This window comes from Lissotriton vulgaris, unplaced genomic scaffold, assembly GCF_964263255.1.
Source record: "Lissotriton vulgaris unplaced genomic scaffold, aLisVul1.2 SCAFFOLD_1590, whole genome shotgun sequence".
Taxonomy (NCBI): Eukaryota; Metazoa; Chordata; class Amphibia; order Caudata; family Salamandridae; genus Lissotriton; species Lissotriton vulgaris.
The window spans coordinates 270,434-297,657 of NW_028248079.1; the positions used below are offsets into that span (position 1 = coordinate 270,434).

Consider the following 27,224-nt stretch of genomic DNA (forward strand, 5'->3'; position numbering starts at 1 on the left):
GACTCTTGACCTAAAAATGAGGAGAGGACTTCGATGCAACTTATAAGCCCCTCCTCCCTGTAAGATAAATCATGTCTCTCTGGCACACAGGGTGCACTCTCCAGCAAAGTCGGACATCTGGGAGAAACGATCTTGGAACTCAAGGAGCCTAACACTGCACTAGTAACTATCTGCATGTGATGAGTGGGAGCCATTTTGAGGTCAGGTGGCACAATCTGACTCGACAGTGTACATTACAGTGGCCATTTGAAGGCACATATGTGAAGGACAGGGAGCTGATCATCAGTGCAGCCTGGAACAGGGGTACAGTGCTATTTCAACAACCTCAGATTATCCGGCCCCAGGACATCAGCTAACAGGTGGAAATAAGGCACACGATGATGAAAGGACTATAGCAAATATTTCACCTGAAGGAGGTGCCATGGATTTGGCTTCTTCTGAGGACAGATTATTATAAAGGGGGAGGGTAAGATATCCCTTCTAGTATCAGGGGTGTGCTAAAGCTTTGCTATAGTACAGTCCTAAGTGAAAAGGAGATGAGGGGAGAAGTGTAGGGAGTATAAGACCGAAAATGTAAGGAAGGCAATGTTGCCCCTGGGTTGGGATAGTGGGCCATGACAAGGTCAATGTAGAAACAGTTCTAAAGTAAATCCATATTACGTTAAGTGTAGGTGGGTTTATTGTTGGTTATTGCCCAAGAACAAGGTGTCTGTTAAAATTTAGATAACAGTTTTTGGCTCCGTTCACTATGGCTACCACAGACAAGATTTTTGGGGAACTCCGCATACTTGGTAACCAGTATATGGAGAATATTTCAAAGGGAATATGAATGTTGCTGATGTGCTAAGGTAGGAAATCAATAATGTTTTTTATGATTATTACGCGTTCTGTTAGCCTTGTATTTGTACCGCCCCCCAGCCCCGTGCTATATTGCGTTTTGCCACCACCATGGCCAGTGCCAACCAAATTAGTTTTATATCTTGGCCAGGTTTTACCCCCAGGGATAAGCAGCAGATGCAACTTATCTCCTAAGGGGACCTCCAGCCCGACCACCTCTGCCATAATCCTTCCTGTTTCGTCTAATATTTATGAATCAATGGACAGTCCCAGAGCAGGTGTACCACTCGTCCCATCCCTGTTGACGCAATGAATTCTCAGCTCATCTCAAGCGATGTAGCAGTGGCCTTAAGTAGCAAATTCTATGTAAAATCTTCAACTGGCTCTTTCTAAAGTGAGACCGTATGGCCACCTCCTGTGGACCCTGCATAGCTTCTAACCAGTCCTCATCATTTAATGGACCAACGTAACTCTCCCAAGCTGCCTTTAGTGGCCACAATGGATCCGGGGAGTTATTCATCCATTTTTTTAAATATATTATCGAGATTGCCTTGTCGGTCAAAGGGTCTGTCAATAATCGGTCTTCCAGCAGGGCCGCCTGTGTCAACAACTCTCCCTCATGAATGTGACCCCGCACTGCGTGACACAACTGTAAGTATCAGAGCCACTCATTTTCCCCCAGGTCATGTTCCTGTTGAAGAGTAGCAAAGGAGACGTAGGCCTGTCCCCTTCATATGTCACCCTATTTTTCCAGGCCAATTAATTCCCATTTGCCAAAGCCCTGTTAATCCCCCATGAAGGTCGCTGTCCCAGAGTGACATCATTTCCATCAATCTACCCTCCAAACCCAGACATCTTGTGGCCACTCTTCGTGCCTTCACTACTGTTCGCATATGGAAAGGCAGACCCGCTCTCTCTTCCTGTGGTACACAAGAGGGGAGTACACAAGAGGGGACTATCCCCTGTCGCCCATAGCCATCCTGTCTACTGTGAAAGCCAGATCAACTCGGTCTCCAAATACCCTATCATTCACTATGACTAACTGGGCGGTCCAATAATATTTCGTAACACTGTTAGCTCTCCATCATAGACTCCTCTCTGCAACTTTTTTAAGGTTATATGGGAGATACCGCCACTCCAAAAAAGTAGGTTGTAGTTCTGGATTCACCTTCTGGAAAAAAGCTTGTGGGATTGGAAAGGGCATGTTTTGCAAAATGCATAGCAGGTGTGGAAGAGTGATCAGTGAGAGTGGAAGCTTCCGCCTATGCTGGGCATCCCTACAGAATCTGTCCAATTGAACTGCCAGGTTCCTTTCTAGTCATGTACACCCCCAGGTATTTAAAACCAGTCATCTCGATTGGGACCTGGCATCTAAATGTCAATCTTGGTATTCCCCCAACTAGCGGGAACAGTAGGGACTTGTCCCAATTTATACTATATCCTGAGTAGTTCCCAAATATGTGGAAAATCTGTAAAATCCTATTGATGGAGTGCACGGGTATTGTGACATATAATAGGACATCGTCCGCGTAGAGTGAGAGTCTTTCATCCCATTCTCTAGCCAATGGGATGCCCCATATAGGGGGATCTTGTAGCACCCAGGCCGCCAATCCAAAGAGCACTAAGGACAGGGGGGCAATCCTGTCTCGTACCTTTCTGGAAGGCAAACTCCCTGCACTCGAGTTATTACCTCATACGCTTGGCAGCGGATGTGTGTAGAGAAGCTTGGCCCATCCCATGAACTTAGGTCCTAAACCAAGACATGTTAGAACAGCAAAAAGATAGCTCCATTCCATGCTATTAAATGCCATTTTAGCATTTAGGGACAGAAGAGCCGCCGGTTCCATAAAAGAGGATTCAGTCACATGCATGATCCCAAATAACCTCCTTAGATTCTGTTGCGTCCCCTATACGGCATAAATACGGATTGATCAGAATGAATCAGTGATGTATTCACGGTTCACAAGCAAAGGAACAGCCTTGGCAAATACTTTTGCATCGTATTTAAAGAATGAGATGGGTCTATACGACCCACAGTCTATTGGTGGTTTACCCACTTTAGGGATCACTACTATCACCGCTGTTCCTTGGTCCTCTGGTAAGGTGCCATTTTTCTTGACCCCTTAAAACATATTAAAAAGGCTTTCCGCTGTGTTAGCCAACATGCACTTGAATAATTCCACTGGTAGGCCATTTGACTGTGCTGCCTTCCCAGATTGCAGGATACATGCTGCGGTACTCAGTTCCACTACTGTAAGGTCTTCCTCTAACATTTCAAGGTCTTCCTCTGTAAGCTGGGGGAGGATCACATCTCTCAGAAATTTCTCACAGTCAGCACCTGACATCTCATATGTGGACATATGTAGAGCCTCATAATAAGCAGCGAATGCCTCAAGGGTTAAAACGTGGTCCCTTATCGGACCTTCAAGCACTGATTCAACCGGTGGGTGGTCCGACACTCCCTGCGCCACGTGTAAGGCCCTTTTTAAAGTCACCCATGTGTGTGTTCAAATAGTCTAAGCGGGCCAGGCTCTGGTGTGCCACAGATAAGTGTGTAAATTGCCTGGACTCTGGCTGCTGATGTCGCCATATGTTGCCCATGCCAATGGCTAATATAAAATCTTGCAAAGTGACTGGGCTCCTCCCAGAAGCCGCCCCTCCCAAAGATCCAATTCTATGTTGACCACATCATTCATATCCCCTCCCAAAACCAACTTTCCATCTGGTAGCTTCAGAAGCAGAGAGCCCAGCGTTGGTGCATTTAGTTTGGGAGGAATATACACTGAACAGAGGTTAAGAGTCTGCCCCTCCCACTGGCCACTCACTGCTACATATCACTCCATGTCTGCCATTAACGACCTATACCCCTGTCGCTCAGTTCTGTACTTGAATCCAGAGTTGCCCTCAAGTCGATTAGTGTCCTGTAAAGTACCTCTGGAATGCCAGCGTGCATCCCCTCCCAATTTATCTCCTCTCGTCAAGAATCAACCAATTCCCACTCCCCTGGTCAGCGTGTAACCATAGTCACACACCTTCTTACCTTAAAGACCAAGCATAATTATAGAAAACATTGACACCTTACAGTCCATCATATTGTCTCTGATGCCTCTCCTTCGGTCTGATTCCTTTGTGGGTCATCCTCAGTCTCGTCTCTCTCTGGCATACCCGCGAACTCGTCTTTCTCCTTTGCCACCACCTTGACCAGCAACATGCCAGCCCTCCAGCCACTCCCAGGGTCCTTCAGGGGATGTGAAGTGCCATGTCTTTCTCTCCACTACAACCCGAAGTTTTGCAGGTTAAGAGTATCATGTACTTGAGGCCGCGTTCTCGGAGTTCTCTTTTCATGCTTTGAAGCTGTGGCTGGATCTGCATGGTAAAGTCGGGGTAGAAGGGGACCAGGGTATTTTCATAATGGAGATCTCCTCTCGTCTTTGCTGCTTAGGGAATTGCATTTCTGTCACGATAATTCAAAATCCTTGCTAATATCGTGCAAGGAGGAGCACCCGGTTTGGTGGGGGTGCTGGTGCCCTGTGTGCTCTCTCAACCGAGAAGAAATTGGACAATCATTTAGGGTGCAGAGTATTTAGTATTAAGTCTTCTAAGAAAAGGCCCACACTGAGGCCCTCTGACCCTGCAGGCACCCCCACCAATCTAATGTTGTTTCTCCTTGCCGTTCCTTCTTGATCTTCAAGCTTCGCCGCCATAAAAGAGGCCTGTTGTGTCAGCGATTGTACTCGTGTCTCTAGGTATTTTGTGGTGGACTGGAGGTTGGCTATTTGGACCTTTGCTGTTACCTTTTCACGAGGATCCCGGCCAGGCCCGAACCTCCTCCAATCCAGCGGCTGCGTAATCAACCCGTCTAGAAGGCTGCTCGGCTCTGCGGTTCTCCAACTCCGTCGCAGTGGCAGGGGGTAGGGTTGTGGCTCATAACACCTCCTCTTGGTCCCTGGGTGAGGGCCCGCTGTATTTCAGGCTTTCGGCACCCCCGGTATGCAGATTTTCTATTCTGTCCGGATATCGGTGCCAGGCAAACGCACGCAGTGGAGCTCAGTTGATGTCCAGCCATCTTCGGCTGAAGCCAAGCCACACCCCCTTTTATTGCACTTTTTGTATGATTTCCTGATGTAATTCCCAAGCACTGTATTATCTGTCCCAGCCCACGTGTGTACATTTGGCAAGTTCCACCTAATCATCCAAATTGCAGTATTTAATCTAGTGAAGTGACATGCACACTCAACTTATTCTGCTGGCTTTCCAAGGAGCATTATACGCTAAGGCAACCTGGCCAGTCACTAAATATATTTCCCAAACCGAACTTTGAGATGGAGTTATTTAGGTGACCTTGAGGTTTGCAGGCTACTCTAGAGCTGCAGTTGTGGAGTTAATCTTTTAATTTCCAAAGGATCTGAAAATAGCATCAAAAGTCCTTCTTGAGAAGCGAGTACTCTGCAGGCAAGCATTTTATGTTATGATGTACACCTACCAATAAACCTGTGGAATTAAATTCCCCCTGCCCCTAAGATCAGTGGGTGAATGTCTTTAGTTTAGCTGACCATTAAAAAACGAACTCCGTCCTCAGCTTTGTAATCTGAAACCTCAACTCATGTTTGTGTGCCTTTCATTGTGTGAAGTGAATGAATCTTACTTGTTCTGCCTTTAAAAGATTAGTGTGGACAAGGGTGTCTAAAATTGACCGAGAAGCATAAGTCCATCCCACTGGGTTTGCCATTCAAAGGGTGAGAGGTAGATGTCCCACAGAACACAAGATAAAGCTTGCAAAGGGGTATGAGAGCAGGCTATGAGTGAATACTGCAGGGGAGAAAGCAAGAGGTTAGGGTGACCATGAATGGATATTTGGGGGGTTCATAAGACAATCAGCTCCAGGTTTTAACATTTTCAGTTCAGTCATAAATCATGGAGCCACATATTAAAATATCTAATTCATTATAGAGACTTCGTTTAAAAAAAAACAAAAAACTAAACAGCCTTTCACAAGGGGTCGCAGACTCTGCCCTAAGCAAGGGTTTCGACCCGATCAGCACAGCACTGCACAAGGCTAAATTCAGGTCGTCCCTCTGCTGGCATATGGGGGTGCAACAGCTGTTTCCTCACCTCGCACAGAGTCCACTCAACAGGGCTCCCCAATGAACCTTGCTCCCTCCAATGCTCACCTCTTCCTCATAGGGCACACTGATCTTGGCAAGCAGGCAGGCACTGGTGGTCCAGGCTCCAGGGCAGGTGGTCTTGGATTCCCTGGGTGAAGTCCCCCTCAACAAGCTCAAAAACAGAATTCTTACAGTTTCCCCTCCTCACTCAGCCCATCTGGCTGCTTGGCAGATTACATATTTGAAGGTCTCAAACTCCCCTTCTTATAGCTCATTTCCAGACAGCTAATGTGATTTAGGGTCTGAGGCTTTGAAGTTTTATGTTGGGGTTCTGCTTCTTTTAAAGTATCCAATACTCTGCTATCTCTTTGTCTTGAAAAGCAGTCTATCACAGCAGTAGAGTCTCCAAAGCTGATGGGCCCACAACACTGGCCATGGGAGTGACTAGAGTTCATACCTTAATGTCAGCTACAGTGATATATGCATCAAAAAGATGTTACAAGGGCCCGAGCCCTACTATTTAGGATTCTCTCATCAGTCCCATCTCCTTCCGGAGATATGGCCAAACCCCTTCCTTGTGAGCTCTCACTGAATCAAAGAGCACCTGTTGAAGTGTATAAGGCAAGCGTCACTCTTCCCTCGCCAGTGTGTATCTCACCCAGCTTACAGAAATGCAGCAATACACAAATCGGTCTGGGGGAATATCTCTACCTCCACTCCATGTTTCATCATGCAGGCCTGGGTCTCCCAAAATGGAACCCAGGGCCCTCCATGTATTGCACCATTCACAGGAACACATACACCCCGTGCATGTATACAGCATACACACACTGTATCATCCCTGTACTGCAGCACTCACATATATATCTAGCATATGCATTTAGCATGCCAGCACTGCCCAGCAGTATTTCCTTCATGTGCTGTACCACTCATAGGCACACATACATCCAGCATATGCATTTAACATGCACACACGTTACCATTCCTGTATTATAGAATTCTCAGATACACATAACCCTAGCATGTGCACTTATCCTGCGCACACTGCACAGCTCTACATCCTTCAGGTACTACACCACTCATAGGTATATACCCATCCAACACATGCATTCACCAGGAATGCACTGCTCAGTGCTGCATTATCCCTGTATTGTACCCTTCCCAGGCACACATACACCAAGTGCAGATACACCACTTCAACACTGAAGAACTTAAACATTGAGTGAGCCAGTATGCCTCACTCCAGTGACACAGGATAGAAAGGACATGTTTACGCCTACTGTTCACTACATGTTATGCTGCCACCACCACGCTTGTGCTGCTTAACTCCTGGTGAAGGGAGTGCCCTTCCGCCACTATGAGGGTAGTGCTTTGGGCACCTATCCTGGTCCAACAATACCGCAATGCATGAGTCTGCATTAGGGATCCATACATCAGTGCATTGTGCCACACAGGGCAGTGGTGCACATCCATTCCCATGCATAGGGCTTTTCCATCCCAATAACATGTCAAAACATATTTCAGTTGCTCAAACACATTCTTTACAAAGTTTGGAACAGATAGGTCAGCAGCAGTGAAAGTCACAGACCACTAACATTTGGATTTAAAATTCTGGATGCAGCATTATCTAACAATTTGCTATTGCTAACTCCTTAATTTATAAATTGAAACTGTGAGCTATGGTCAAGTTTATATTACAGTTCCTATTAGTCGGCACCTTTCTTCTTGCTTTAATGTTTGGCATCTCTAGATGAATCTATACCAAACTTTCCAAAATAATTTCTTAAACACTTTGAATTTGTTTGCAAATTTAGGTGACAATAGGTGAACTAGGTGGTCACCCATGGAGGTAATAGAGGAGATAAAAACTAATCAGGTGCCATATTTAAGGATCCCCACCCTGATGGGGGGGAATGTTTTGCTGAAAGTGCTTCCACCACTAGGTTGGAAGCACTTTTGACAAAACAGTTAACTGGAGAGTTGCCTTGTCATAGCAGTTGTAGAATTGTATTTTTATTTTTTGTTTTGCCCAACATAACAATCTTCCAAATTGGGGTTTCTGCAAAACAAATTATTAACGGCCAGTGATGAATTGTCCAGCCTGGGACCTCCAGACCTATCATGGTGGTCTAGGTTACGAAAAATATGAATTGAAATGTCTGCCTTAAATATTGCCGGTTATCCAACACATTGATGCAACTGCCCTATTATGAACTTGATTCTGGGTCACAGGCATCCAAGGGCAGACCTAGATGAAGCTCCAACACTAGAAATGTAGCGGTTCCCCTGCTTCTAAATGAAATGGGGGAGCAGCAGAATTGGCAGCGTGAAATTCCCGTATGTTTACAACAGTTCTCTTGTCCGGCCAAACCCAAAATGAGCTCCGGTGACACTTTTTAGTCGTCCAGTTCAAATCTCTATGGGACTTGATTACTTTACAAAACCCCACCAAGCTGCCTATGCTTTCACACCTTAATTTGCTGTAATGCTTAAAGATATGGTAAAGCTGTTACAGAGTAATTCAAGACACTTCATGCCCACATATACTTTCATGTGTATATGTTTGTTTTTATGAATCTCTATCACGTTGTGTTGAATATTTCATATTCCTTTCTTTGCCATGTCGTGATTGGAAATAGACTGAATTTAAAATCCAATTATTCCTGATTTTGAGCTACCATGTAGCACTCTACAAGTAGTTACACAAGGAAGATTGATAAATTGGCATTAAATCTGTTAACTATTCATGGGGATTTTAAAAAAATACAAAAACTCATCTAAAATAGGGGCATAATCATCAAAGTTGCAATAGCACTTCAGTGCAGGTCTCACCCGGTTCTAGTTGTCTAACACTACCCAACCAGGAGGAATGGAGTACAACTTACATGCTTACATTATGGGCCCAGTGCTCCCTTGCTACGGCAAAGACATTTTTAATTATGCCTCAGTTTCAACGTACCTTGCTGTGAGTACTTAAAGGCATTCTCTTTCACTCTGACTTTGTGTTGAGTCCTAGGCTTGTGTGGTCAAGTTATGTGCTCGTCTTGTGTTGCTGCGTATATAGTCCTGGTCTTGCAATGTTGCGTGAGGTTGTTATTCATGTAGCGGCGAGTGTTCTGGGGTGTGAGGGTGAACGGAGGTAACGGAGGAGGAGGATCCTGTTGTCAATGTAAGTGGTGCGGTTTCAAGTATGAGTCTAAAATAAACACTACACATTGTCTTACCTTCCTGCTTTCGAATCTTGATTTAATACTTTGTTCATTTGATCTCAAAACGTTGTTTGTAATAGAGAACATGTTTATTTCAGTCAAATGGAGTACGACTCACTGCAGAGACTGCCTGAAATATTAAATGACCTTTGAAGCACAAGTGACTGTATGTCCCCACTTGTGATTATTCTGACCTACGTAAGAGCCATGTAATATGTTCAAGAGACGAGAATTAGGGATTTTTCGCTACAGAAGTTTGAGCAGGAGCCAGCCTCACATTAAATGCCCCATGGAAGGTGAGAGTTGGAGCAATGATTATCTGTGATCCCATTAATGTTTGAGAGCATTCCTGTAGCTGAGTGCCTCTATATCTTTGTCACATTAGAGACTTTAAGCTACAGCTTGTTGTATTGAATACTACTAACAGTTACTTTTAGGGTGGGCATCACGTCAGCATAAACCTAATAACAATAATAATGATTATTTTTGTCTTGTGCTTAAGTTGCTGCATCCTGTCACTCTTGTTTGGAATGTTGTCCTCTTGAAACCTTTAGTATAGTGTTCCTTCTTAGTAATATGGGAAGTGTCTTGGTACATAATAGGTCTAGATTAAAATGCTTCTTCATACATGTGTAATCTAGGCAAGTTGTAATATTAGGATAATACTGGAACCCAATAGACAGCATTTGCTCCTATTCAACCATGGTTTGGATCCCTTCTGGTCTGACTGAAAGGTATATTTAATATTTCTTCAATCCAGTCGACATATCCTACACAAATCTTTTCGTTAGCAAAATACTCCATCAGTTCACAAAGCTTCCAATAATTTTGCACTTTAATTTAGTAAATAAAATGTTTCTATTTCATTGCAAGTTGACCAACTATCTTGACACTGTGTCCCCAAGGCCTCCATCTCATTTCAAGTGTCCTTCAATGTATTTTTTTGTGATCAATAAAAGAATCCCAAAAATGGTGGCTCACAGTAAGAGACCACATAGAACTATCAACATTTACTACAGAGAAACGAAAAGTATTGGAAAAGATCGGCCCTGCTTCAAGAAAGTCTCATACACACCTTCATGTCTGCGGTTAGGAGTAAATGGAGTCCTTTTCCATGGTTTCCGATTATATCATTCTCTATGACGACTCCGTCTCCCTTCGAAGATACTCCATGACTGTTGTTGTCGTAGATGCCGTTCCCACGTAGCTCCACCCTGCACCCTGCCTCAATCAGTGCACCACTTGAACTGTTGCAGGAGATGCTGTTGTTGGCAATACGCATCAGCTGAGAGCTTTGAACTACAGCAATGCCACTGTCTTGGTTGGCATGGATGGCATTGGCTACGATGTTGAGTGCCTCATTACTTTTGATGTACAGTCCAGCCGCTATCAAGAAGGAAAAATGCAAATTAAATGAGATGAGGTACTTTTTCCCAGATGGAGTTTGCATAAATCAATGGCATTTAATCAAGACATCCTAAATAAAAAAGCTGTCACAACGCAAAGTTTTAGTAATACTTTATACCAGTGCCCTTAGGACGCACTATTATGTAAAAGTTTCATACCAATACACAATCGAATATCCCTCTTCCTGCGGTTATCTAGAGCCTCTTTGGTGTAATAGTCAGAATGCTCTGTAAATTCTAACCCGATATTGTAATTGTAAATCTGTATTTATATACTTCCTCCTATCCCTGATGAGGCATTGAAGCGCTTTGTGGTGAGTAGCACACTACTCCGGAACCCCAAATTAGAGGTTAGTAGATTAGTCATTTTATTTTATTTCCTTTCTGCATTAGTTGTGTTAGGGCTGTTCTCTTGATTTCTTGTGTTTTTTGTAGAGTTTAGAGTAAGGATAGAATCATGGCAATGGATTTGAAAGGGGCAGCAATAAGTTGTTTTTGTAAGTAGTGGTTGTGTACGCCTGTTAGGAGACATGGCTAAAAAAGGAAGGGGCAGTTTTTGAAGAATGTTTGGGAGTTCATAGTCAGAAAGGTTTGGGATGAGTCAGAGAGAGGAGGGATGGGATAAAAGTTGAAACAAGAATTTTTTTATATAAAAATCTGAAATTAACCTATAAACATATGCATATTACACTTGGTAAGGGTGAATTTGCTGGAGAAAACCCTCTCTAAATAAATACCCATGTGAAAAATGAAATACGGAAATTACCTCCTTACGCCTTCACAAACCCGATGGGAAAGCTCGGTGACTGTAGTGATGTGTGCAATATTCACACATTCGAGCCCCGTCAATACTTGTTTTTCTAAATTCTTAAATCAATAAGTGCTATAAATTGGTTAACTGCGGTGCTATGAAATAACAAGCCTGCAGCAGCAAGCCCTATATGCAACATGTTACTGCTATTACAACAGCAGTTTGGTTCTCTCTGAGAACGCTTAGAGTAAGGAACCGCATGCATATGATTAGAGTGAAATATATTTATAGACATTATACACCGCTCCAAATAAAGAAACCCTATACATTTTAATTTGATTTTTTACTAATGCAATGGTCTTCCATGGAGTTATGAGAGAAGGACGTGTATCCTTTGTAAGCGTGCCAATGTGTCCTGAGAAGAGACGCAGCCAGCCTGTGAGTGAATCAAAGGGAAATATATGAAACAGTGGAGAGGTAAATAGAAAAGAGATGACACTATAGAGATTGATATAAATTTATATGGATTTATATTTATTTATTTTACAAAGCGCTTGCATACCAAAAGTCTTCATCTTCCAGAAGTGCCACAGCACACTCTCGCCGGCAGCTTCTAGTCATGGGCCTATTAAAGCAGAGCGTATACTACAGCTTGCCCCAAATGAGGGAGGCGGGAATAAACGAGAGACGTTGCCTTGGATTCCCTTTACTCATGTGAAACTTCTGCTAAAATTCTCTTTTTTTTTACTCAAACGTTTGAGTTTTAAAAAAACTGAAAACTTTGTAAGGCATGTGGCACTTTTCTTGTGAAGTAGCAATTCAGTGTAGTTTGAGATTTTTTGACCAAGGGATTTTTTAAATTGTATTCTATATTTTTCTCTTGAAACTAAAGTAGGATTTTTCCAGAGTGCAACCCCCATAATTGGACAACTGTGAGCCCTTTAAGACAAGGCCTAACCACCACCAAATAAGGATATAAGATTCTGGCCTGGAATAAACTGAGCAATAGATAGTGCCAACGCCAGTAATAATCATTTGACCTATACATAAAACGCTGGAATTTATGGTCTGATAGAGAAGTAAATAGTATCATTTTGATCTTACTGGCGAGCTGACCTGTCTCCCAATTACACACGCGAGTTCATATATCGGTCTGTTGATGGAAGATCTTTTACCAAATTCAGCTTATTTGCAAAACAAGAAATGCTTTCCAACAATATAAAGGGATGACCATGTTTGACAGTGAGTGACCATTTGCCTTTTCAGATCTGTGAGCAGTCCTGACCAGACAGGCTCTTTGCAGCAAACCACTCAGGCACTTAAGTAAATCCTTCCAGCAAGCATCCGGCCATAAAATAAGCGAGAACCTTGTTCGGAATCTTCGTGCAAATGACCTCTTTTGTAATTAGGCTAAATGTTTGCAATTATTTATTTTCTGGCGGACCTTCGCACCATGATTGAATAAGAATTGACATTTAGTGAAAAGTGATTTTGAAGACCTAACCGGTTCTTGGAATTGGTTGTTTGCCATGGCACTTAAGCACGCAGGCTTTTCAGCAGAAAAGTCTGTAAAACAATTGTTGATAAATAAGTTGTTTCCTGGCCTTCCGGCTACATGGTTGTTTGTCTGCCTAAAATGCCTTTTCAGGTAATTTTGTTAATGGCTAATTCGAGGTATGATTTTATGCTGGGTTAGCTGCTCAGTAGGAACATTTATTATTTGATACGCTTACTTTCACAATTTTGCTTCTAATTTTCATTGAAAGAGAGACCATATCAACTAAATGGCCCTGGTGAGGTTTCCAGCAGTAAGTGCGCTGAAACCGAAACATCAAAGCACTTGACTGGAATTACTCTGTATTAGAGAAATTAGCTTTCCGCGTAAAATACAATTTATCTGCACAAGGACTGGTACTTGTACTCGATGGCCTGTCAATTATGTAGCAGTGTAAACGGAAAGCCAGATATGGGCCAGCTGCTATTCCTCTGGGTTGTGTGCCCCCTTCCAGGCTTTACTCAAGTAATCTGTCTCCATGTATTAGTTCTTATGCTGATGAATGTGCGGTTAAACGAAACATACATTCTCCATTCTTTAAGTCTGCATAAGACCCTATTCCTCAATATTCAAGCTCCTCCCAAATAAGAATGTATTTATTTGTTTCAAGGTCTCTGCTCACACTTTGAACTGTGCTGATGAACGAAGAAAGCCTTCTGAAGTGAATTCTTCTAAGTGATCACTTTTAGGTCTGGTGTTAGTCAAGACAATTTGATTTTACTAACAATTATATATATATATATACATATATATATATATATACATATATATATATATATACATATATATATATATATATATATATATATATATATATATATATATATATATATATATATATATATATATATATATATATATTACCTACTGGCGGTCGCCAGTAGGTAGTTATAGTTAGGATAATTTTCAATGTTAAATCTCAACATTCTATTTTGAATAACTTTGGCGCCGGTTGACGAATCTGCCTGAAATTTTCAGGAAAATGGTCTCATGGCGGTCCGGTCCTTCCCTGAAAGTTTGGGGGGGATTCGTCAAGCGGGGGCCGAGATAAAAGGGGGGTCCCAAAACGCGTTTTCCCCATGTTAATTTCCATAGGGCGGTCGATTTCACTTTTAGCCCGAACGGCTGAATGGATTTCCACCAAACTTGGCAAAATTGTAGGGACTGGTAGCCCGATGTGCCTTTGCTATGTCTCAAGATATGTGCTCCAGTGGATTTTGAGTAATTTAGGTTCAAAAAAATATATATATCTATAGGCGCTCTCCCGTGCGCGCACCGGAGTGCGCTCCAGGCGCGACACGCGACTTGCGCGCAGGAAGCTGATTGGATCTCAGTTGTCTGTAAACATTCTAAACAGTGCGGAGCGGCCGCCATCTTGTGTCTCGGTAAAATCGAGACACAAGGGGTTTGAAAAAAAAAGGGGCAAATGACCATAAGGGGGAAGAGTAGACCCCCTCTGACCCCCTAGGTTTGATGTAGGGACTAAAATAGGGTCCTGCAGGGCATTAAAAATTTTTTTTCGTTTTGCGCGGGGGAAGCGCATGGTACGCGCACCGGCGAAGCACGGGGAAAATCCAGGACCATATTTATGAAGGCCTTGCGCTGTTAGTTTTGCGCTTCCTGTGCGTCAATTTTTGTGACGCACCAGCGGTGTAAAAAAATGCGCATTGTTATGCAATATTTAAAAAGTGACGCATCTATCTAGATGCGTCACTTTTTAAATATAGTGCAACGAGGTACATTTTATTACACTGCTGGTGTTATGCGTCACTTTTCTGTGCGCACTCCTTATGACATTCCAGATGTGTCATATTTAATGTATGACGAATCATGTTGCAGATACAATATGGCGCAGAGTTTTAAAAAGTGACCCATGTACCTAGATGCGTCACTTTTTAAAAATAGCGTCAGGTATAATGCATGCAGAGGGGGTGTTCTCCCGCAAAAAGCTTTGTAATAGCGACGCAGTGAAATCTTTGAGATTTCACTGCGTCAGTTTTAGGATGCTGTTGCGTCAAAATCTTGTGCCTGCTTTACAGCAGGTGTTAGACTGAGGCAAGACCTTTCATATGCTGCTTTCCCCATTTGAAAGGACACATTACTGGAGTTGCGTCACTTTTGTGACGCACTCCAGCAATGCGTTACTTGGAATGTCATAAGGAGTGCGCACAGAAAAGTGACGCATTGCACCAGTAGTGTAAAAAAATGTGTTGCGTTGCGTTATATTTAAAAAGTGAGGTATCTAGGTAGATGGGTCACTTTTTAAAATCAAGCGCCACATTATATCTGCGTGAGGTATAATGCATGCAGAGGGGGTGTTCTCCCACTAAAAGCTTTGTAATAGCGACGCAGTGAAATGTTTGAGATTTCACTGCGTCACTTTTAGGATGCTGTTGCATCCTTTAAATATAGTGCAACGAGGCACATTTTATTACACTGCTGGTGTGATGCGTCACTTTTCTGTCCACAGTCCTTATGACATTCCAGATGTGTCATATTTAATGTATGACGAATCATGTTGCAAGGAGTTACAGATACGTCAGTATTTCTGACATATGTGTAAACATAAAAGTGATGCGAGGCCGGCGCAAAATTTTGACGCAATAGCATCCTAAAAGTGACGCAGGGAAATCTCATAGATTTCAGTACGTTGTTATTACCAAGCTTTTTGCGAGGGATTGCCCCCTCTGCATACATTATACCTGATGCAGATACAATATGGCGCAGAGTTTTAAAAAGTGACCCATGTACCTAGATGCGTCACTTTTTAAAAAATAGTGTCAGGTATAATGCATGCAGAGGGGGTGTTCCTTGCAAAAAGCTTGGTAATAATGACGCAGTGCGTCACTTTTAGGATGCAGTTGCGCCAAAATCTTGCGCCTGCTTCACAGCAAACCTTTCACATGGTGCTTTTTCCATGTGAAAGGACACATTATTGGAGTTGCGTCACTTTTGTGACGCACTCCTGCAATGCGTTACTTTTGTGTTTACAGATATGTCAGAAATACTGACATATCTGTAACTCCTTGCGAATTGATTAGTCATATATTAAATATGACATATCTGGAATGTCATAAGGAGTGCGTCCAGAAAAGTGACGCATCGCTATTTTCACGTAGCGATGCGTCACTTTTCAGAAATGAGGCCTCCAGTTTATTCACTGTGTCATAACTTTCTTTTCTAACACTCACCTTCTTTCAGTCCTCCTACTTCACTTCCTTTCACCTCTCATACCTTTCTGTTCTTTCTTACTCATTCTCCTTTCAATTATCAATGCACTATATTTCACTTACTCTTCATTTTTTAAGATTATAGCTCTTTGATGAGAATTGGAGGTAGTTCTGAAAAGAACTTTTGGTTTTCTTCTTTTAACTGAAGAGGAACAAAAACAGGGAATAGAAACTGCTCAACAGGAGCAAAAAGAAAAGAAAAAAATTAGGGGTGGGAAGGGCAGTGATGGTTCTCCAATGCCCGAACCATGAGCAGGACACTTTGCTCCCCATAGGTGAGGAGTTGATTGCAGTATCTGCATCTGACGACCCCATGGTTGAATGCAGGTTGAATGTTTGCTACCTGCCCCTGAGATTGTTCTCTTCCAGAAGAAGTTGCTCCTCCTGTTGATGTAGAGGCCCCATCTCTGGGAACCTCCTGTGCCAGAGCCCTGACACTTTCCCGGGAAAAATTCTGGGGGTGCCTCCTCTCCACATGGCGAATCATGGTGAAGTTGCCAAAAGAGTATTTTTTTTGGGGGTTACCCCGTGACAGGACCTGTTTGCAGATCCTGCACTCTACTTTTGGTGCATTCACCTTCTTCTGGCCTTCTGGAAACTTAAAAAATTTCCAGATGAAATGTTCCTTCACCTTTGGGGTAGGAGGCTCTTCATCAATGAAATCATCTTCACTGCTGGATGGTCTGGCAGCCATGATGAATCCAGGAATATGGAGCAGCAAAAAAGGCAGGTCTTTCAGTCACAAAAGTGAAAGAAGAAGTGAAGGAAATGGGTGGGGATTTCATTCATTGTAAAAAAAAACTGTTAGCAACCAATGAAAAGTGTTATTTTAGGGTCACATGACCCGACGCGTTTACGCTGCGCGCTCCGGAGCACTTCCGGGTGCGTTTACGCAGCGCGATCGTAGGCGCTTCCGGGTCGCAAACGTGGCGCGATCGTAGGCGCTTTTCCGTGCGTTTATGCGCCGCGCACGTATGCGCTTCCGAGGGCACTTACGTTGCGCGCCGAAGTGACGTCATCAATCTTTTATAGAAATGCATAATCATTTTCCATATTAAAAAAAACAAATTTTATTTGTATGGTACGAAATGTTTTGCATTATTATTAACTTTTCATTCATATTTTTTTTTCACGAACGACAGTTGCGCTCTGGGTGCGCTTTCAGATGAGCTCTCGGAGAAGCTTACAGGAGAGCTTAGCTGAAAGCTTCCCGGAGCGCGCACCCAGAGCGCAAAAGAAAAAAATTATATAAAAAAAATGAATACTTAAAAAAAAACAGCAAATTGTAAAAAAAAAAAAGGTTAGAAACTCGATATACAAAGGAATTAGCATTTAAAAAACTATGAAATTCACTGAAAAAACCATAGGTTTCACACCAGTTATAGTTAGGAATTAGCATTTAAAAAACCTATGAAATTCACTGAAAAAACCATAGGTTTCACACCAGTTATAGTTAGGAATTAGCATTTAAAAAACCTATTAAATTCACTGAAAAAACCATAGGTTTCACACCAGTTATAGTTAGCTGGAAATTTTACTGATATAAAACCATTGAAATTCCCACGTTATAGTTAGTTGGACTCACTATAACTTGCGCGCCTGCAATGCACTGCTGATGACGTCACATATTACATCACTCATGACATGGTCAGTGACATCACTCATGACATCACTGATGACACCATCCAGTGAATGTGTGTCTTTCTGAAAAAATAAATATGTTTTATATATGAGTGTGTATACATATGTTTTATTCTAGTATATGGAGTATTGATTTATATAAGTGAGTAAATGTGAGAGTGAGAGATTGTAAGAGTTCCTGTTTAAATAAGTATGTGATTCTATAAGTGATTGTTTAAGAGAGTAAGTATGTGTAAGTTTCCTTAGGAATAAGGTGGTAGTGTGTGTATAGCTGTATATGCAAATAAATGGATGTTCAATAGTTTTTTTGCATGTGTGAGTATATGTGTGAGTAACTTTTGGAAGACTGTCGGTGTGTTAACGGATGTAAAGGTGTTTCACTACATATGATAAGTGAGTATATGTATGAATGACTATATAGAACTGTTGGTGAATGAGTAAATGTGTATATAAATGGTTGAATTACTGAATTGGTTGTTGTAACTGGTATAGGTATCGCCACTTTTTTGTAAATGTTAGTTTCTATTTTTGAATATGTGTTTCAGGGGTTACATTACACTGAAAGGAGGTCAGTCACTCTGTCACAGGGATGGTGTCATCAGTGATGTCATGAGTGATGTCACTGACCATGTCATGAGTGATGTAATATGTGACGTCATCAGCAGTGCATTGCAGGCGCGCAAGTTATAGTGAGTCCAACTAACTATAACGTGGGAATTTCAATGGTTTTATATCAGTAAAATTTCCAGCTAACTATAACTGGTGTGAAACCTATGGTTTTTTCAGTGAATATATATATATATATATATATTTTTTTTTTTTCACCCAACTCTCTTCATCCACTGGTCTGTTCTTGTGTCATTCACATTTTGCTTCCGCCCAGTACAGCAAACGGAATGGGACAGTGAGTGAGCCCACTGCAGCCACAGACGAACTCCACTTTGAGTGACTTCATTAAGCCTTTTCACAAGGAGCAAACCATCCTGCAACGCAGATATCTTGAGTGCCAGTATTTTTGTTTTTACTTTATTATTGTTTTAGTGTTGTGTTTAGAGCCTGGTGTAATTGTGGGACGCTATTGAAGTGAGTCACGTTCCAGCTTGATCAGTTCTTGTCCCATGCCAATGATGTTGTAAATCTCTTTTGAAGAGGGCTTTGTTTATTTGTCTGACTGCAGCTATTTCACAGCACATAAGATTGTGTCCATTTGAAACTGTTCTGCCTTCTTTCATTCGTGCCTTCTTTCTTGCCTTCTTTTTTCCATTCTCGCTTTCCTTTTCATCCTTCCTTCTTTCTTGCCTGCTTTCTTTTCTTCTTTCTTTCCTTCTTGCCCTCCTTTCACTTTTTGACTACTTTCCTTCCTTCTTTCATTATTTGTTCTTGCCCACTTTCCTTCTTTCGTGCCTACTTTTTTTTTCTTTCTTGCTTTTTTCTTTCTTTCTTTCCTTCCATCCTATCTGTTCAGCTTTCTTTCCATTTATCCAGCATTCTATTCTTCTTTCAATCTTCCTTTCTTTCTTCCATCTTTCCTTCCCTTTCTTGCCTTTGTTTCTTTCCTTTTTTCTTTCTACTTTCTCCTTACCATCTTACTTTCTTTCCTTCCTTCCTTTCTTTTTTCATTCATTGTTTATTCTCTTTTTCTTTCTTGCCTTCTTTCTTTCCATCTTTCCTATATTTTCCGTTTTCACTCTTTCTGTCTGTCTTTCTTTCCAGACTTCTGACTTGTAGACATCTTTCTTTCTTTTTTCCATCTGCTCAACTTTCTTTTTTCTTTCATTCCTAAATGTTTTCTTTGTCCTTCATTCGTTGCTTCTTTCTTTAATTTTGTTTGTTTGTTTGTTTACTTCTTTCTTCCTGTTTTTTTTCTTCCATGCCTTCTTTCTCAAAGGCAGACGCTAGCAGCCAGTGTCAGACCAATTGTTTTTACACGTCTGTGTTAATCAAGACCTTTTGTTTTTACTAACATTATGTGTTCAACATAGTCACTTATAGGAATTTTCAACCAGACTTCATCTATAGGTCTGTGGTTGTGTCATTAACATCTTTAGTCCAACAAGGGGCAGGACATCAGCACATTTCAGCTATTGGCTGACTTCACAATGAGTTATGGCATGCTGTCCTCTTACAAATCGTACCTCCAAACACAAAGTAGTTCAGTTTACTGTCAAGGAGTAGTATAGTAATGTGTTCTTTTTTTTAAAAAAAAAAACATTTTTGCCTTTGTTTTTTCAGCTTCTTGAAAAATAAAGTTTTGCAAAAACCATGACAAAACAAGAATTGCAAAAAGATGGCTGCCAACGCCAGACCAGTCAGGATTGTCAGTGCTTTTTGTTAGTGTTATAACTGTACTCAGATGCCTTTTGGGTTGGGTTGCCCAGTTGCCTTGTAACTGTTTTCTGATCTTCCCAGCAACAGTTTCTCCTTAATCAATGAGGAGCCATTATTAGAAATTATGTTAAGGAGTTTATGTCCTCAAACATTTGGTTGCCTACCAGGCATCCTGGTAAGAGGTATAGACCATAACATATCCTTCTCTCCGTCTAAGCCAGAACACTATGACTTGTGATTTACGGCCACATTGGTGTCACACCTTCTACATAATAGAGTCAAATTTATATTTATAGATACTTACCAAGAAAGCATATGGATCATCACGTGGAGTGGACTAGTATTCAATAATGATGGAAATGCACTTAATGAAGTTTTCATTAGTTGGCTTCTACATCTGTAGTTAAAACAGTAGTTCACGTCTGCGTGAAGGCCTTGTATTTATCCTATCACTCTCGTCTGGGGTTCTCAAACCAGGGATTTGAAACCTTGCTATAAAAGCTTCCGCGCTGTGATTATTCAGTTTCAAGGCGATACTAGACAGTTTCATAAATCTATTAAAAAAAAAAACGTTTCCTCCAGCGAATACTTTACGCTGAGTGAACTGTAAAATATGTCATACCCCATCAACCTAATGTAATAGCCCATCAACAAATTCAGACATATAGTATATATTATATGTTTGCCTGTCTAGAATTTTAAAGAGGAGTTATGGAGGCGCCACTAACTAACTAAAAGAGAGAAGATCAGCTTTTTCAAGATCCAACTCACCACCATTGTGGTTTATGCTGTTTGATTCAATGAGCGCCACATTGATTGGCCGCCGGGAAGAAAAACGGTCATCGTCGCTGTCCATTTCGTTTTCCCAGTTGGCCGCTTCCCCATCATCATTGAAATTTTCATTCCCACCTTGATTCAACAGATAGTCATTTGCATCATCCTTACGGCAAAACACAGCAACTCCATAGATGCTATTGTGGCCGATTTGGTTGCTGGTGATATGCGGAAGGCTGGATGACATTATCCACACACCACAACCTTTGTTACCTGGGACATTCAAACAAAAATAAATAGTGATTAATATGGTCACATTTTAAGTACTAATTCTACATTCGTAAATGATGAAAAATGAAACAAAGCGATAATAAAATTATACAATTGCTGATATTTTGCCATTCTGGGCACTTATGGCATCCAGTATGCTTTGCTGGATAATACTAAAATATGTTATAAAGAATGTCAGAAGTCTTAGGCAAGTTAACACTGTAGTAAAAAAATCAATAATCACTATTATGCCACTGAAGAAAACAGTAAATTCTTCCAAAACGTTTTGTAAATATCCTCTGAATTTTGGCAGCAAATGGGAAATTCTGCAACAACTCCCTCTTCAGCCACACATCCACCCCTTTATTCAGAATTGAACAGATTATCTTTGAGTGTCTGAGATGTACTGACACGAACGAGGTTGGGCGCAACTGGGAGTCGCACGAATGGAGGGGAGAGCTGATTAGAATGTACCTATTTAAGTGAATATGCTACTTTGGAATTATCTGATAGTCTCCATCTTGGACGGCTGAGTTACCAAGTACCAAAGTCTTACTCAGTGGTTAGTGTGTAAGATGCACCTAAGAGTGGAACAGCCAAGAATTATTCAGTGGGATAATAGGTGTGCCTTTGAGTTATTCCCAGGAAAGGAGTAGGATTGTCTTGGGAGTGGTAAGTTGCGTGAGACAGAGCTGACCAGATTTTACTAGAAAGTTGCAGAGATGACCAAGTACGGTCCCCTCAGAAGTGATGGACAAGAGACTCTTGTGAGATTTATTGGAGGAAGCAAGAAACATCCATCCAGGAGCGTTGCAACAATAGTCGAAACTTGAATTACGTGCCCCTAAGAGACAGATGTGAGGTACTCAGGGGTAGCACACAAAGAGAATAACCAGGATAATATCTCTAGGATAGTTGGGAGATTTCGGATTTAGCAGTGTGCTTAAGAATGGAAAAAGAGAGTGGCAGGAGTTTGGCCAAATGTACTTCCAGGTCCTTACAGGGTGCAACAGGAAAGTGGCTAAAGAAATAATAACGTGTGATTATATATCACTTTGTACCACACTCATGCCTTTTCCAAATGTACATAATAGGTGTTACTGTTTCCTAATTTAGTGGTTTTCACTTTACAGACAGACCTTGGAAAGATGAAAGGCTTAGTCTGCCTTGACGGGAACTTCAGCTCACTGACTATTTTAGCACCAAGCGTTTAACGTACTGCACCATCCTGACAGCTAGAGGTATTCTTTGCTTCAGATGTTCCTAGCTGAATGATGCCCAGGAGCTGCGACGTCCAAATGAGGACCCAGAAGATAGACAGGATTACGGTCAAATGTTTCAAGGTAGAGAAATAGGATCCCCAGGTAACAGTGAACACCATGTTGGGTTAGACAGGTTGTCCTGTTATCTTAGGCAGAAAAGCAGATACATTCAGAAATACTCCAATAATGCAGGGTATCCAGCACAGGAAAACCAATCACATCCATTTTCAAAAGCAAAAAAGGAGGAAGAGAACATATGAGTGTTTGCAAAGAATATTTGCAACCCAACGTCCACTAGGAAGTTTGCTCACTTTGGCAGAGGCGATTCAGGCCAGATGTACCATAAGGATAGCTTAGTGAATACAAGGCTCTGATTTATGTGTGTGAAGAATCATCCTGTAAGTAATGGATTCAAGTCCCAGTAGGACAGACTCAGTTTTTCATTCTTAAGAGGTCTATAAAATTAGTACCATTGAGTTGGCTAATACAAGCGATCTTTCAGCTTCAAGTGCAACATCAAATTGTAGGTAACAGCTAACATTATTATCCTGTTGCAGCAGTTAAGAACAACTGTCTATTAAGTATTAAAGGACTTCATTAGATGATACACATACTCGTTGAAGAATTTTAATTTGGATATCTTTCATGCATGTAGGTCGCCTGTTGCCCTCTGATAATATTCATCTTTTGCTCCTGCTCTCCATTATTGACAAGCTGGAGCTGCCTTTCTATTCCTACATTGGTAATCCACCTATAAATGGTCTTCTCTGGAGGCTTCGATACATGGGACTCTATTAGAAATCCTGTGAAGACCTGGTAAATAATTTTAGCTTAATGAAATAAAGGCAGAACTGACATACTGAGTCGACCAAAAAGATCGTTAGCACATCTGTTGCGCACACCCAACACTGTGTGAAGAATATGGGCTTCACCACCGTTCTGATGTGAGTGTCTATGGGTGGTCAGTGACTCAGACTGTGACAGATGTCAAGATGAGACTGGATGAGTAAGTTGGAAAGAGGGAGTTAATGTCCAATTGGTCTACACTGCTTTCAAGCTGCTCAGATGAGCTTCTTGAAAAAAGTGTACATTGGCTACCAGTGAAATAAAGGATCTACTTCAAAGAATTTCGATCTTGCTAGGAAAGCCCTTCGTACAACTCTGATCCATAGGGCTTTCCTAGCAAATCACGATCCTGGAGTCTGAGCGACCGATTCTGATGCATCCGTATGCTTACAGACTCGGTTTGCTCAGACTCCCATTGAACTCTATGTGAACCTGTATACTGGACGCGTACACAGGATCCCATAGCAAAAAGGGGTGGGTGCGGAAAAGCATACACCCTGTGGCGGGCACCCTATGGTACCCACCACACTGTACATGCATGGATCAGGGGGATCCATGGGCACCCCTACGGTACCAATTTGGGGGGCTCCAGGTGAAGGGGGCCTGCTACGGGCTCCCAAAGAACGCTTCCAGCAGCTTTTTCAATCCAGACACACCGAATCATTCATTGTACTTGCTCGCTTGGAAACAGAGTCCATAGAGCGGTACGAATCAGCTGTGCATGAGTCGTACGGACAGGATCGGGTTTGGAAACGATTCGGTCATCGCGGACGCGATATTCGCTTCGTACTTGGTCATTCGGACTGCGAGGGGGAGGAGGGGGCATTCGGTCGGAAACAAGGGCTCCGGAATGGTTTAGGCAATTCCGAATCCAATTCGGACCCCTTCCGAACGAGATCAGAATCTGGCCCTTAGTATGTCCATAAATAGCTCTTTGGCTTTGTCCCAGTCTATCAAAGAGGCAGGATCTCTAACTCTCTCTGCCAATGTTATCATATACTGCGCTCCCCCATTCTTGCTGTGAAAGGAGTTTAACAAATATTCCTTCTGTGTGCTCAGACTCTAGGACTCCCTGGCCCAGCCGCTGGAAGAAGACACGGACCCTCTGATGTTGTACTGAGCAGTAGTTTGCACTTACAGTCATTACGTTTGTATTAATTGTCAACAAATTCTTAGGCTCCCTCAATCACTAAAATAATTTGTATTTAAGCATAACTAAAAAGCAGCTACATACTGTTTACTTCACAGAGAGTGTTAGCATTCGTAAGATACTTTCGTTACTTAGTGATCCAAATTTACTGATGCTAAGGCAGGTTTGAACAATCTTCAGCATGCTGAGAATTACTGCTCAGTCTGAAGGACATGATGATGTTTAACTACCCCTATTTTAAACAACAAGGGGACCCCAATTGGTATCAGCGAGGGACCTCGGGGAGCTTATCATATAAACACAACAATGGTCCCTGGCAAGAAAGTAGATAAGTGCCAATGAATATAGACTCAATCAGTACTATATTGGTGAAAACGTACCCAGCCGGGCAGAGGTTTTCAAAGTTTATATTTCAGTCAAGAAAATGTCAAACACATTAACACCTTCAACAAATCACGTAGGTGGGGCACAAGCCTGTACCCAACCACGAACATACATAGACAACAACATACACAAAGGGCTTGCAAGGCAAAACCAACAGTCTCTGTAAAATTCCAATTTTGAACAGAGAATTACTTGTGGGTACCATTACATAATTATACATTGAGAGTTCCAAACGTATATGGTACACAGTGGGTCGACGACGTTTCGGACCCCCTTGCTAAATAATGGGGTCCATCATCAGGACAAAGCAATGGTTGCCTTTTTTAGTTTTAAGCCTCTTTAACCTAAAGGGAAAATAAGATGAAAAAACAGGTCCATTACATTTAAATCACATGCTTAATGAGGGTAACATTGTGCCGTGACTTATAGACCCAGAACGCTAATATCCTGGTGGAGATAGCGAGTGACTTAGTTCCAGTGTCAACAGGCATGTGACAGAGTGTGGTCATACTGTTTAGCTGTGAGTGATTTTTAAATTCAGGTGAGAAACGACGCAGTGATACTGGGCAATTTCGAGTGAAGATAATGTCAAGGTGGAGGTTGCTGCTATATTATATTCAGGGTGCATCATGCTCAGATGAAAGATATTGCAGTGGGTTGAATTATCGGCAATTTCGATAGATCAGCAGTGCTTCTACAGTAACAAGTGAAGAAACGGCGCTATGAGTCGCGGAGAGAGATACATAATTATCCAGATTTTACAGGAGTTAGCGTGGTCAGGTGAAAATCGCGGCGCAATAAGGAAGTAAGGGGGCTCACCAGAATAATACTGGGCATGCTCAGATAAGAGCGCGCTGGAGGTTCGTTATATCCGGAAAGTAAGAATCCGGGGTGTGGGATTCTTCTGGGAGTAAAAAGAGTTGTGCAAGGTTAGGGCGGGGAACAACTAATTCATTAATTTGGGCGTTAGTGCAAAGGGGGTAGGCTTACCAGGGGTTAATTACACGTTTCAAGGGTCCAGGGGCGGAGGAGGATCGTTCCGCTTGTACCTGTGTACAAAACATTACTTAAACAAGGGAATCTAAAATAGTTGGTCAGAGGCATCATTCGGTCAATACCGAGTGGGGCTTACCTTGTGAGCCGGAAATTGCCGGGAGCGCCGGATCGCGCTGGGGTCCTGGAACCAGGGGAGGAGCCTACAGATAGAATTGGGGGGATAGTCAGTAAGGGGCATTTGGGCAGGGTTACGCGCCAAGTAGCAAGGAGATTATCTGGGGCTTACCGGATCAGTCGGCAATGCTTGACTTCCTGGTTCGTGAAGTCATGTGGGCGGATTACTTTTATCGCGCTCAGCAATTGGTTGGAAAAGGGCCATAGGCATAAACGAAGGACCACGCTGGCGGCCATTATGGGTGAGGGAATTTAGATTGGTTAAGAAGGTCCCATGGACATAAATGAAGGACCATGCCAACAGCCATCTTGGGCGAAGGAAGTGAGATAAAAAGGGGTTAAAAACATCATAGAGAAAAGTGGCGCAGTGACATTTGTGAAGGTAGTGACTGTGAGATTTACAAACACATTAATTACATTAGAGTACATTGATTTATGCATAAGTATTTCGGCGAAGGCCAGACTGTATTCAGTTCATTCAATTAGGTCTTATAAGTTGGTAATTCCAGTTCATTCACTTAAATATTCAAAAATGAAGTCCATAATCAGATTAGTGTTGTCCAGTCCTCTTGTTGGTTTAGGCCAGAGTTCAGGCTATCAGTCCGTATTATCCATTTCAATTCCTCTTTATTGAGAAGGAGACTCAGATCACCTCCTCTTGGTGGCAATGTCACTTGGTTTATAATGGTCCACCGGATATCATTTTCCGTGTGCTCTTTGGAGATGAAATGTTCAACCAAGGGAGCATTGGGGGTCTTGCACCGTATTCTGCTCCTGTGCTGGGAAATCCGTAATTTAACCTTTTGCTTGGTTTGACCAACATAAAGGAGGTCACATGGACAAAGGATCGCATATACAACGTTGCAACTATTACAGTTTGTAAAAGTTTTCAGGACATTTTTGCATTCCTTATACACAAATTCTTTACTCTCAATAGTATACTCGCATACCACACATGTTCCACATTTCGCATGGCCCCTAAGCGGTGTAGTGGTCCAATGGTCATTGATAGTTCTTTTTAGTGGGGCAGGGGAGGGTAAAGCTGCCCTCACTAAATGATCTTTAATGTTTTTATTCTTTCTGAAAGCAAACAATGGGCGTTCCCAGTTTAATTGACCTGAATTCAAAATGTGCCAATTCTGTTTGATGGTTTTTGTAATTTTATTCGACACACTGGAAAATGTTGTGACACACACCAATTTATTAGTGGTAGGTTTGGGTTTAGTTGTCAAAAGAGTCTCACGTGGGCAATACCATGCTCGCTTCATGGAGTTTTTTATGAGGCGGCGCGGATAACCTCTTTGTC

At 42.1% G+C, this 27,224-nt stretch overlaps 1 protein-coding gene across 1 annotated transcript in view; it reads right to left on the reverse strand.

Annotated features, from left to right (window-relative positions):
- Nucleotides 1–27,224, reverse strand: part of LOC147664936 (F-box only protein 10-like) — a 255,189-nt gene that overhangs the window by 120,124 nt on the left and 107,841 nt on the right. Inside the window, exons 5-6 of the mRNA XM_086949877.1 lie at nt 20,834–21,109; nt 10,227–10,537 (exon numbers count right to left, since the gene is read on the reverse strand). Of these exons, the coding sequence (XP_086806003.1) occupies nt 10,227–10,537; nt 20,834–21,109 (587 nt within the window). The remainder of the gene's footprint in view (nt 1–10,226; nt 10,538–20,833; nt 21,110–27,224) is intronic.